The sequence below is a fragment of the Chionomys nivalis genome, chromosome 19, assembly GCF_950005125.1.
Source record: "Chionomys nivalis chromosome 19, mChiNiv1.1, whole genome shotgun sequence".
NCBI lineage: Eukaryota > Metazoa > Chordata > Mammalia > Rodentia > Cricetidae > Chionomys > Chionomys nivalis.
In genome coordinates this window covers 53,902,751-53,915,108 of record NC_080104.1, presented here as the reverse complement: position 1 = coordinate 53,915,108, position 12,358 = coordinate 53,902,751, and the positions used below count along the sequence as shown (strand labels likewise).

Genomic DNA, 12,358 nt, shown 5'->3' with positions numbered 1-12,358 from the left:
CTGTTTGATTGAGACAGGATCTTACTTTGTAGCCCAGGGTAGCCTCTAGTATATAATTCATGACAGTGCTTCTGACCCAGCCTTCTACGAGCCTGGATTATATGATCTGCTGTCACATCTGGCATCTGAGGAGCTGCTGAGTTGTTTTTATGGTGACTGCAGCATCCTACAGAACCACCAGCGGTGTGGGTACAGGCTCATCACGCTAGCCAGGGCTTGTTTTGCCATGCTGACTGTAGCTGTCCTGGTGAGTGTTAAATGATTATAGGCTCGAGCTGTGTTTCCTAGTGAGTATCTTTTCATTGATTGGTCCTTTGTGTGTATGTGTGTAGCTCTTTGAAAATGTCTTGTTCAGGCCATTTACTTTACCCCAGTTTATTTGGGGGGGGATATGTGCACATGTGTGAGGTCAGAGGACAACTTAGGAGTCAGTTCTTTCCACCATGCATGAACTCAGGTCGTCACACTGAGCCTTCACTAGCCTGTATTTTAACTGGCTCTTCTTACTGATTTGAAAGAGTTTCTATATAGTATGGGCACACATTTCTTAGTAGGTATGATTTGTAAATATTTCCCCTATCTTCTGAGTTGCCTTTTCACTTTATTGATAGTGTCCTTTGCAGCACAAAAGTTGTTATTTTGATGAAATAAAAAACAGTCTAGTTCATCTGGTTTTTTTAGTTGGTTGCTACACACACACACACACACACACACACAATCATATATATGTATGCCAGTACACATTCGTGTGTTTGTGTCACTTTTAAGACAGCATTGCCTAGCCGGGTGATGGTGGTGCATGCCTTTAATCCCAGCAATCTGGAGGCAGAGGCAGGTGGATCTCTGTGAGTTCGAGGCAGGCCTGGTCAACAAGAGCAAGTTCCAGGTCAGTCTCCAAAGCCACAGAGAACCTTGTCTTGGGGGCGGGGGAAAAAAACCAACGTGGCTCTCTAATCATGCCCTAAGGGGTATGGCTGCTATGGCTTATAAACCTAAGGGTGAGTGTAGAATATAAACCTAAGGGTGAGTGTAGAATTGGTTTCCTTTCCCTCCAGTTAAGTGGCCTTAGGCAGGTCATTTCTTTCTTATGTCTCTGTTCTCTTCTTTATAGTGAGGAGATGGTAACAACTTCTCAGCTTGCCTGTACATCACAGAAAACAAAGTCCTACATCTAGGTCTGGCATGGTGGCGCACACCTTTAGTCCCAGCATTTGAGAGGTAGAAGCAGGTAGCTCTCTGAGTTTGAGGTCAGCCTGGTCTATATATTGAGTTCTAGGACAGCCAGGACTACACAGAGAGACCCTGTCTTAAAAAACAACCACCACCACCTTACATCAGAAATAAACTAAGTACCCTCCACTAGCGTCAGTCTTTCCTCTCACCATTGCTCTCTGGCAGCCCTTGCATGGGATTAGTGTGGCTGGAGAATGACTGTTGTAACATGAGCGGCGGGGCTGCGTTCCCAGCGCCCAGCCGCCCGCATGGTTTTACCTCAAATAATGACACGGAAACTGTATTCTTTCAAACACTGCCTGGCCCATTAGTTCCAGCCTCTTATTGGCTAGCTCTTACATATTCTAATATTCTGTGTAGCACCACGAGCTGGCTTACCAGGAAAGATCTTAACCTGCGTCTGTCTGGAGTGAGAGAATCATGGCGACTCACTGACTAGGCTTCTTTCTCCCAGCATTCTGTTCTGTCTACTCCGCCTACCTAATTTTCTGTCCTATTAAAGGGCTAAGGCAGTTTCTTTATTTAACCAATGAAATTAACTCTTCCATCATTTCCCCTTTTTCTGTTTAAACAAAAAGAAAGGCTTTCACTTTAACATAGTAAGATTACATATAACAAAACAGTTATCAAACAAGAATTATAGTTACAATCTTTATATCTATTTTATCCTTTATCATAACTAAGGAAAACTACAACTATGTATCCATTCTTCAACTCCATCAAAGACTCCAGAAGGATATAATACTGCCTAAGTAAACAAGAAATAAGAAAACTCTAGAAATGACAGAGACATCTCACTGCCTGGACAGTCACCCAAAGTTCCTCTGTACCGTTGGGGCATTCATCTTTGGCCTATAGGCCCATAGTTTCCAGCAGATATTTCCATAAAGCAGGAAATTTCAAAGACAGTCAGTCACTATCTGCTGTGTTCTGTAGAAAGTTTTGCAGACTCTTTCATGAGTCAGGAACCCTGAAAGACCATCTCACCTTTAGGCAAGTTCAGTAGTCCTCTCTCTGCGGGTTCTCTGTGTCCAGTTTATGCAACAGTCCAGGCAAGAACAGTTTCTTGCCCAAATGGCTATCAAACTCCATAAGGAGCCTCTTTGATGCCCATCTTCCTCTTGAAGTAGATTGGTGCTGCCAGGAGCAGACGTGTCTCATTGTCATGAAAAACCCTAAGTTATTAAAACATTTAAATGCCATAGTCTACATCTTTGAAAGATATGAAGAATACCTATCTGAAATATATCTATGCATATCTAGAAAATCTAACATGACTACAAGTTTGACTATTATCAATGATTATCCATTAACAACCTATATACATTACATTTTTAAATGAACTACACAATCACAATACCTTAATCAAGATTAGAAATATGCATATACATATAACAAAATTGACCTTAAAATCCATACCAATGCAAATTATTCATACCTATATCATATCCCCCTTTAAGTGTAAAAGAACATTTATAAACAATATTTGGGAATATGGGTGCAGTTAGTTCTCTCCAAACTGCTTCCTGCTGAATGGGGGCGTCGTTTAATTAGATCTTTCATGGTATAACCTGTGTGCCAGGGTCATCTCAGTTGGCAGTTGAATGAAGTAATATTTTGGGGGTGTTCACAGCAACCTTTCAGGAGGGCATGGTCTATCATTCCATATTGGAATAGATGCAATCCACAGGGTCTCATCCTCTGTGAAAACAAAAGAAGACCCTCTCCAAAGCATCATATCCTTAGACCCAAATTCTGAAGTCATAATACCCTTATGAAATCCATTCTGGTTCTGCTTGGCAGCCCATATAATGCAATGTCTCTCTGTACTTAGCTCCTTCACAGGCAAAAATTTTAAAGAAAACACAATGTGGGGGCTGGAGAGATGGCTCAGCGGTTAAGAGCATTGCCTGCTCTTCCAAAGGTCCTGAGTTCAATTCCCAGCAACCACATGGTGGCTCACAACCATCTGTAAAGAGGTCTGGTGCCCTCTTTACAGACCTCAGGAGGCAGAATATTGTATACATAATAAATAAATAAAAAAAAAATAAAAAAAAGAAAACACAATGTACATAATCCAGACTCTCTGTGAATTTTCCATTTTTACATGGCTTATTTTTCTTTATTTCTTTTAATTTATAACTATCTGTACTCTGTCTCTTTAAAGACTTTACCCCCTTTTTTTAAGGGCATTAACTTAATTCTCTCTCTATTTTTTTTTCTCTCTCAAGCCTATGTACACTCATCCAACATTGTGATCCATTTAGTGGTCTGAATTTGTCCTATTGTGAATCTCTAATTTTTTTTACTATCCAGGAGCATTTCTGATTTGCACCTTTAAGTCACTAAGCGCTTAAGAATCTAAGCTGTGACATTCCTAGGTCAAAAACAGGTACTGCCAGCTTGCCCCGCCCAGTCCAACATGGCGGAGCCGTTCGTGCCTCTGATCCTTGCACATTGCACCACTAGCATGGCGGAGCTGCTTGTGTAGCCACAGCACGCAATGATTTCCTTTTAGGCACACAGCGTCTATTTGCCATCAAACAAATCGTAGCACTTTAATCCGAATGATCCATTCAAAGACTCTGTCTCCCGTAGGAGCCAGACAGAGATCGCAATGGCGGTACAGCCCAGAAAGCCGGCATTTTAAAACAGCCAGTTTTTTCCTGCTGCTGAGTCAGGACAATTTCTTTGCAGTACGCAACCCACAAACAGCAAAAAGCTGTTTTAAATTCTCTCTGTGTCCTTTTTAAGCCCTCTCAGGTTTTACGTGGAGTTCATTAGCACGTTGGGTACCACTCTGTTGGTGTATGAGCTGCGGGGCTGCGTTCCCAGCGCCCAGCTGCCCGCATGGTTTTACCCGAAATAATTACATGGAAACTGTATTCTTTCAAACACTGCTTGGCCCATTAGTTCCAGCCTCTTATTGGCTAGCTCTTACATATTCCAATATTCTGTGTAGCACCACGAGCTGGCTTACCAGGAAAGATCTTAACCTGCGTCTGTCTGGAGTGAGAGAATCATGGCGACTCACTGACTAGGCTTCTTTCTCCCAGCATTCTGTCTACTCCGCCTACCTAATTTTTTGTCCTATTTAAAGGGCTAAGGCAGTTTCTTTATTTAACCAATGAAATTAACTCCTCCATCAAATGACCAGGCTCCTTCCTGACCTCAGAGTTCATGAGTAGGAATCCCCTTGGAATAAAGGATGTCGGCTCACAGCCTTGAGACTCAGGGCAGCAGCTCTGCTTGCATGTCCCACAGAGCTGAGGCAGCTAGTGTTGGCTCTGTGCTCATCCTCCATGGTCAGCTCTAGTAGTTCTAGTTTTGAACAAATCCATGGTGTGTCAGAGTCAAGGAGGTAAACAAAAGGACTCTGGGCCTGTTTGCCAGCTCTTCTTTAAATTCAGAGAAAAACATGTTTTGCTTCCTTCTGCTTGGGTATGGCACCTTTCAAATCTGCCCTCCCAAGGGAGCTGATCTGGAGATGAGAATGAGTCTGCCTGGGCTGTTCCTGGATTTCCAAATGAAGCTGCTGAGAAGAGGCTGGCCCTGGGACCACAGGGTGGGAGCTGACTGGTCCCTGGCCTCTTAAATCACCAGCAGGAGTTTGGGCTTCCAGGTTCTGTGGGGCCTGTGAATATAGATGTCAGCTGAGCTTTGGTAGTAAGTCAGACCCGTGTTTGCCAAGAAGCCAGCTTTACCCATACTCTGGCCTTGATCCAGGCTAAAGGTCCCTGAAAACTTTATGCCAAGAATTGGCCCTAGCCCAGCCTTTCTGACTCGGGCTAGGGTGTTCTCAGCTGCCAGGTTTGGCCTGTACTGACTTGGTGCAGTGATGAAGAATTGCCTCTCTGCTATCAAATCTGGTTTGCTTTTGTGAAGTCCACTGTCCCTGAAGCCCAAGAGAGGCCATGTAAGGACCTGTCTGGCTTGGAAGAGGCCTCTGCAATGAATGCTGGCTGCTTTAATGTTAAGCCTCCCAACAGTACACGAGGCTCCCATATTTTAGACAGACCAAAACATCCCAGTCAGCTGTTTATCCCATTTTCATCTGCCCTGTATGACTTGGGCTCTGTCGTCTCCTTTTCCAGAGCTAGAAGGTGTTGTAGGACAGCGGGTGGGCACACCTGATGAGGACTGTGAGTAGAATAGGGAGGCCAGTGTGATGGGGAAGAGGAGGAGACCTGCTTAGAGCCTTGCTGTGACACATTGGGTACCTCCTTAGCTTCTCTTACCAGCTTGGAAAGCAAGGTGCAGAGCAGCATAGCCACCCCATCCCCAGTACTTGTGCCCTCGCAGCCTTCATCCCATTTTGTTCCCATCATTGTGCCTATTTGGCAAGAGGCTTGAACAGATGACCCCTCCCACTTTAGGGTGGAGTCCAGGTGGTCTCTAAAGGGCTCTAAGCCTGGAGATACCATTTCTAGGCTCAGTTCTCTGCCAACCAGATGCCTGTCTCGAAGCAATTAGGCTGGCTTCTTCGGGGCTTAGTGTGAAGCCCATGAAGTAAGCCAAGTGATAGATGTATAAGGAACAGTTGAGAGCAGGCCAGCCCAGTGGCCTTCTGTGAGGAGGTCGGGGCCTCTGGAGAAGTCCTTTTACAACTCCACCGTACCCTTCCCTTTGGTGTTCCTGGTATTTCCCTGATCAGTGGGTCTTGGTGGGTACTGGCCCTGGACAGTGTTGGGTAGACAGGTCTGGCTGTAGTCTTTATCAGTCATCTGTACCCAAGACACTATTTTGTCCAAAGAAACCACCTCCATAGCCAGCAGCTCCCCAGTTCTTATGAGGAGAATCAGCTTTGAAGGGAGGCTGTCGGGGCTGTAGGTAGTACTGTTTCTGTTGGACACGTCCTGGCATCATGCTTGAGGCTCAGTGACAAAAGTCATCCCTCAGCTGCCCATCAGCATTGCTGTGGGGGAGAGCTAGGACAAGGAAGTAGACCTTCCTGCTGTGCCCTGGCCATCTGCTAAGGGATGGCAGGGTAGAAAGCAGTGGTTTCTGGGAGACTTCCAAGCTGCCATTCTGTTAACGTGCCCTTGTTATCTCTCTCTATTTCCCTTCCGTCAGTGAGAACCCACTTCCCACAGTTGAGATTGCCATCCGAAATACTGGAGATGCTGACCAGTGGTGCCCCCTACTGGAGACATTGACGGATGCAGAGATGGAGAAGAAGATCCGGGATCAAGACCGGAACACAAGGTACACCCACAGGCACCTGTCTTCCCTGGCAAAAGGCAGGGATTATCTCCCCAGGAACCTAGTTTTAAGAGGAAGTTTCTGTGGGTATCAGGCTCCAGGGTGCATTTCCTTGAAGAGAACAGCATCCCTTAGCAGATCTCAGCGTTTCTATAGAGATAACCAGGGCATGTGCAGCCGACTGGCAAGGTCAAGAAAAGGCTGGAGACTATTCCTGCTAGATGGACCCCATACCTAGCTACTCTAGAAAAATAACAAACCTAGGAGGGTGGCCATCCAGAGCGTGACCAGCCCCAGCTGACCACCTGTTCTCCTACTTCAGGCGAATGAGGCGTCTCGCCAACACTGCCCCGGCTTGGTGATGAAGTCATGCTCAACTTCCACGGAGCATCTCAAAAGACTGCCTTTCCTTCCTCTGTGGTAAGGAGAGAGGCAAAGGGACAGCTGGTACCATCCTGAGGAATGGGGTAGGGCCTACCAGGTGCCTTCCTTCAGCACACATTCCATTTGCTAAGCTCCAGCACTGTCCCCCAAAGTCTAGTCAGGAAGCAGCCTCTTTTGGGTTGTGTTTTGTTTTTGTATAGGAGCCTCAGACAGGGCTAGCAACACTTTTTAAATAAAAAGTAACAAATTCAGTTTCTTTGGTGTTGATAGTATAAAAATGTGAAGCAGAACCTGTGTGGGTGGGAGTGGTGTGGCCAAGGTTGATGGGCCAGTCCTTCCCTTCTTGCCCTCAGATTCTCAGGTAATGAGTGGAGATCACTGGGTGTCCACGGCCAGCCGTAAGGACCCCAAAGCAGAGCCCAGTCAGTTCCTTCCTGGGCCTTCCAGCTTCCCTGTGACACTCTGTGCTCACCAAGTCTTTGTAGAGGTTGACAGGAATGTGTCACGTGCCTTTGCTGGCCTTGGTCCTGGTGCATCCAGACAGGCTACTGCCAGCTAGGGAGACCTTACTGTTCTAGAGTCCCTTCTAGAGGACTTGGTCATGCATGGGCAGTGCCTGGGCATGACATCACTAGCACGCAAACAAGAAGTCTTCTATATCAGAGTTCTAGCAACCCATCTCCATTGTGGCCTGGACCAGCTTCTCCTTTCCCACCTGTTATGAGGAGTAGGGAAATAGCCAGCAGCTGTGTGCCATCCTTTGGAGTTGGCAGTATGTGGAGAAGAGGTACAGCCCTCTACCCCTACCCCAAGCTGTGCTTTTGGTAAGCTACTCATTCCCTTTGTCCGTGGTTTGTGGTATGGTATAGAATGGACATAGAATCCATTAAGGTGACATGGGTCTGCAGTAAGCCAGGCTCTGCTTGGCAAACTGGGCATACAAGTTGTGATTGAAGACAGTGATCCCGGCACCCAGCTACAGTCTGCTGCTACCCTCTCTCAGCAGGTGCTCCTAGGGAGTGTTCTATTCCTCTCCCCACACCCTAGACCCTGCCTGCTTTAAGCACCTACACCCCACACAGCAACACAACTTCGGCCCCACCAGGTTTCACTACAAACTTGAGTCAGACTTGATAGAAAACATTTTTGTTACCATAGAAATAACAAACAGTGGTTTGGGGAATTCCCATGCTCTTGGGCATCCAGGAGTAAGCTCCAATGGAGCACAGGAAAACTGGCCACATCGACACCCTCAGTTGAGAGGAGGTGAGGGTAGGAAGGACTCGCAGGCCTTCCGTAAACAGAACATCTCAGAACTACCTCTGCTTTACACAGGGTGCTGCTACAATGGAGCTCCAGGTCCCGGGCTCACTAGAGTGGCAAAGGACCAAACTTGTTCTCTGCTGGGTCACCAGCCAGAGAAGAACGTGAAGACTTGCTTGCTTTAAATGAGGACAGAGAGGCTAGGAGAATGGACATCAGCCCACAGACACCCCAGGCAGGATACCAGGAGACTGGACATGATCCTGGGTGTTTAAGACTTGTTCCTGGTGCTCCATCAAGGCACTGGCAGCATGAGGATGGGAACTGTGGGTCTGTAGTTAGTCAGGAGCTCTCCTGGGCATCTGCAGACAGTCTTCACCCTCTCTGGGCCTGGGCCCCATGTCCTACCACCTACAAGTTGAGCAGAGAGATAGGTGACAGCAGGAGGGTAGGGTGTTGCTGGCTGAGCTCCCAAGCCTGTTGGGCCCAGCCTAGATGGGTTGCTTGGCTGTAGAAGGTAGAGCCCTGCCAAAGCCTCACGCTGCCAAGTGGGTTTACTGCTCCAGGGGCTGCAGTTAGGGCTCTGGTTGCTCTTCTGGAAGGGGCAGGTAATTGGGGTCCTCTTGAGGGTCGTCTAGTAGTAGCTTCCTGTGGGGAGGGGACAACTATACTGAGCTGCAGTAAATACAAGTTCCCTGGTGGGTGGGTAGATTGCCACCTGTGGGAGGGAAAGCAGTTGTCCGATACTCACAGGAAGCCTGGAGTCAGCAGCAGTCTCTTGCCTCCAGGCTGGTTGGGAAAGACATCTTCTAGGAAGTAGTAGATGTGGCCCACAACAATCCCTACAAGAGAGCCAAAGGCTGGCAGAAGCCATCTTTCACAGCCCAGTATAGCCCTGTTATCTGCTGGTTCAGGGTAAGATCAGAACTGGCTTTGAAAAGTATGAAGGGGCCCCAAAATGGACGGTACCTGGGGAGGGACTAGGGGCCCAAGAACACTGAGGGAATAGGAGCTAGGAAGCAGAAACTGTAACCACCCCCAGACAGGACCAACTCTAGTGTCTGCAGGTCAACCACAGATGCAAATCCTGTGGGCCAGCTGGACTGTTTGAGGGGCATTAAGAACAGAACGGGAGTTAGGACAGGAAGAGGAAATTGGGAGGTGCACAAGAGAGAGGTCAGGTGCGGGGGGATGGGATGTGTGTTTGGGAGCAGCTGACTTGAGGTGAGTGGGAAGGGTGGGCAGGCTCACCTAGCAGGTCTGTGAGGACAGAGTTGCCCAGCAGCATGGAGAAGCCCATGAGGGCCCAGGGCAGGAATGGCGCCTGGAAGTTGAGTAAGCCGAAGAAGTTGACCCTCACCTGAGGGCTGCGCCGGCTCCATACATAGACCAGCATGGCCATGAGGGCCTGTCCCAGGAAAAAGAGGCTGCCCAGGAATCCCAGCAGCTGGGCCAGTGTCAAGGCAACCTGGGGCGGTCTGCTGCCCACAGTGCTTCTCTGGCTTTTTAAAGGGGTTCCCTCATATCCCTGGTCTATTCCATATCGAGCAGAACTTCCTGTCTGTGGCTCTGGGTACCCATCTCCATCAGGCTTCTGCAGGTTTCTTCTGGCTCTTCATGTTTCAGAGCCTCAGTATTCTACCAGTCTGCCCTAGTCCCTGTTGTGCTCTGCAGAGACACTGAAGGTCTAGCTGGGGCATCTAGGCTACATGGTTGCTAGGTCCTGAATGTTTGTCCCTCCCGGCCTGAGCACTTCATGTCAGACCCTAGGGACACGGCAGGCTAGACAGAGGCCCAATAATACTAATACTACGGGAAGGATACAGTCATAAGAACACCACCAAAGAGAAACATGAAGACGAAGTCGGCCTTGCGACCGCGGAAGGAACCCTCCTCTAGCATGCGGCAGTAGCGGAACCTGCAACACTGGTATAGGAAGTGCCACGTTGACTGGGCCTCAGTTTCCCCGCTCCTAGTCCAGCACACCGTCGTCGTCGTCCCCTCCCACCCCCCCAAACCCGACCTCACCACCCCACCCCTGTGGCCCAGGATACACGAAGAGCATGTTGAAGAAGAAGCCGAATCCCAGGGGCCCGAAGAAGAGGAATGTCGTGATGAGCCTCCAGACCTGCGAAGAGGTGGGGTGGCGGTGAGGTGCGGGGCTGGAGGACCAGGGCCTGGCTGACAGGTGCCAGGGTCGGGGGCCACCTCACCTGGAACTTCCGGAACACCAGGTGCGGGTTGAAGTAGAGCTGGAAGGGGCTGAGGAGTTCCAGCTGCTGTGGGACGGGGAGCGTGTAAGACGCCGGAAACCGGCGACCTCCCTAACCCCCTCGGGCCGGCCAGGGACTGTAACCATGGCGCCGCCACGCCCGCCCGGTCGGCCCGCTCACCACTGCGGCGGTGGTCAGGACGCAGGCCGTGGTGTAGGCGCGCGTCACCGCGGGCACCTGCAAGAAGCCCGCCGCCAGCCCCTGCCCGGCCATCGAAAATCCCAGGCGCGCGCGCCGGCGACGCCGCGCTCTTAACCCGCCCCAAGCCCCGCCTCGCCCCCCGCTGGCCAATCGGCGTCGGCAGGGCCGAGCCTCGGCCTGGGCAGCCAATGGGAAGAGGAAGCGGGAGGTGCAGCGAGGCTGCTGGCCAATGAGGAAGTCCCACGGTAGAGCACATGGCGGTTGTTGTGGCTGCGGTGGAGGTGTGGGAGGTTTTGCGGCCAGTCAGAAATGGTCGCTTGACAGCATCTAAAGATGGACCAATAGCAAGGACCCACGAGATCGCCATGGGGGCGGGGCTATGAAAAGAGGGGCAATGAGACCCGCTAGGGGCTGCGGGAGATGCTAGGCCACCTCCGGCTGGCTGGTGACGCCCCCTTTACCTTCTGAGAACCCAGGCCCATTTCACCCACAGGACCCTAACAAGTTGAGTCCAGCTAAGGTGTGCGGACTCCTGTCGAGATCTTCCTGAGTGTATGCTGTAGGGAGGACATAGCCCAGGGTTCTGAGCCAGGCTGGAGTCAAAAAGCAAAAGGGAGAGCGACTTGAAATTTTGGTAGGAGAGAAAAACGTCATGAATCAACCATTTATTGAGGACCTACTGTGTGTTGGATATTTTGATAAACGCTGGGGATCCTGTGGGCAACAAAGACACTGTCCATCATGGTCCAGTCGGTTCAATACTATAGCAACCTAGTGCTGTCTAGAACAGCACCTTGGAAAATAATACCAGATGGACCTCCGTGGTAAATAAGGTGACCCGGGAAGCCTAGATGAGAAGGTGACATTTAATTGTCACTTCTAAAAGATCCCTGTGCTCAGTAGAAGGTTACATAAACAAAACATTAACAAGTGCCGTCAAGGTATGAAAAGATCTTCGTGTGGGTTTTGTGGGGATTTATATTCCAATAGCCACTGTGGGAAACAGTGAAGTTAGTGCTAAAGTATTTAAAGTAAACCTGTCACTAGATGTGGTGATGTACACCTTCATTCCCTGCACCCCAAAGGCAGAGGCAGGCAGATCTCTGTGGTCAAGACCAGTCTTGTCAACATAGAGAGTTCTAAGCAAGCCAGGGTTGCATAGTGAAGCCCTATTTCTAAATAGATGAATATAAAATTATCAAATGGTCCTAAAATCTCAGTACTGAGAAACTGGAGTCAGAATAGTGAGTTCTAGGTCATGATACCTGAGCTACACGACAAAATCCTACCTCAGAAAACCAAAATAATAATTATTTCATTTTATTTAAATAAAACTTAAAGCACAGAATTACTATATCCCCTTAGCAAGTCCGTCCAGAAGAACTTAAAGAGATACTTTTGCTAGGCATGGTGTCATAAGCCTTTAATCCAGCACTCAGGAGGCAGAGGCAGGTTCCAGGCCTGCCTCCTTGGTCTGCTTGAAGCGGACACCTCTGGCCCATTTGGTAAACTCTACCTGGAGAGCCACTGGTGAGGACAAGTTCTGTAAACCCCAAGTCCTGGGGACCTAGAGACACGAACAGTGCTGGGCACTATTTGCCTGGGCTATCCTCAAGACTACTGGATTCAAACTCAATCCCTGACTCCCCTGACTCCCAAGTAGCTAAAATGATAGAAGTGTCCCACATGGCCACTTATCCTGGAGGTCCTGTGAAGAGCCAGGGAGGTGATGGCAATGTCCCCACTCCCAGAGGTCCCTCCTGTCCATCAGAGGGCCACCTTTTCTCAGGATTTGAGTGTACAGGACTTACCTGTAAGTGAGCCTCCATCACAGCTCTAAGTAACCCCCCCCCCACACATGA

The 12,358-nt window shown here is 49.1% G+C and overlaps 2 protein-coding genes across 5 annotated transcripts in view; one reads left to right on the top strand and one right to left on the bottom strand.

Annotated features, from left to right (window-relative positions):
- Smarcb1 (SWI/SNF related, matrix associated, actin dependent regulator of chromatin, subfamily b, member 1) overlaps positions 1 to 7,070 on the top strand; it is a 28,037-nt gene extending 20,967 nt beyond the window's left edge. For both annotated transcript variants that reach the window (XM_057751060.1, XM_057751059.1), the window contains exons 8-9: positions 6,307 to 6,438; positions 6,758 to 7,070. In XM_057751060.1, coding sequence (XP_057607043.1) covers positions 6,307 to 6,438; positions 6,758 to 6,797 — 172 coding nt within the window. In that variant the 3' untranslated portion in view covers positions 6,798 to 7,070. The remainder of the gene's footprint in view (positions 1 to 6,306; positions 6,439 to 6,757) is intronic.
- A 511-nt stretch (positions 7,071 to 7,581) lies between these two features.
- Positions 7,582 to 10,587, bottom strand: Derl3 (derlin 3). 3 transcript variants are annotated; one of them, XM_057751228.1, is made up of 8 exons: positions 10,476 to 10,587; positions 10,296 to 10,361; positions 10,137 to 10,210; positions 9,907 to 10,000; positions 9,334 to 9,529; positions 8,834 to 8,924; positions 8,623 to 8,730; positions 7,582 to 8,493 (listed from the first exon to the last, which is right to left on the bottom strand). In XM_057751228.1, the coding sequence occupies exons 1-7, from the start codon at positions 10,566 to 10,568 to the stop codon at positions 8,658 to 8,660; spliced, it is 687 nt and encodes a 228-aa protein (XP_057607211.1). In that variant the 5' UTR covers positions 10,569 to 10,587; the 3' UTR covers positions 7,582 to 8,493; positions 8,623 to 8,657. The 3 variants fall into 3 exon arrangements, with proteins under 3 accessions (XP_057607211.1, XP_057607210.1, XP_057607212.1); XM_057751227.1 differs by having other exon boundaries at positions 7,582 to 8,730; XM_057751229.1 differs by having other exon boundaries at positions 7,582 to 8,730; positions 10,296 to 10,358; positions 10,476 to 10,568.
- Positions 10,588 to 12,358: the final 1,771 nt, after the last annotated feature.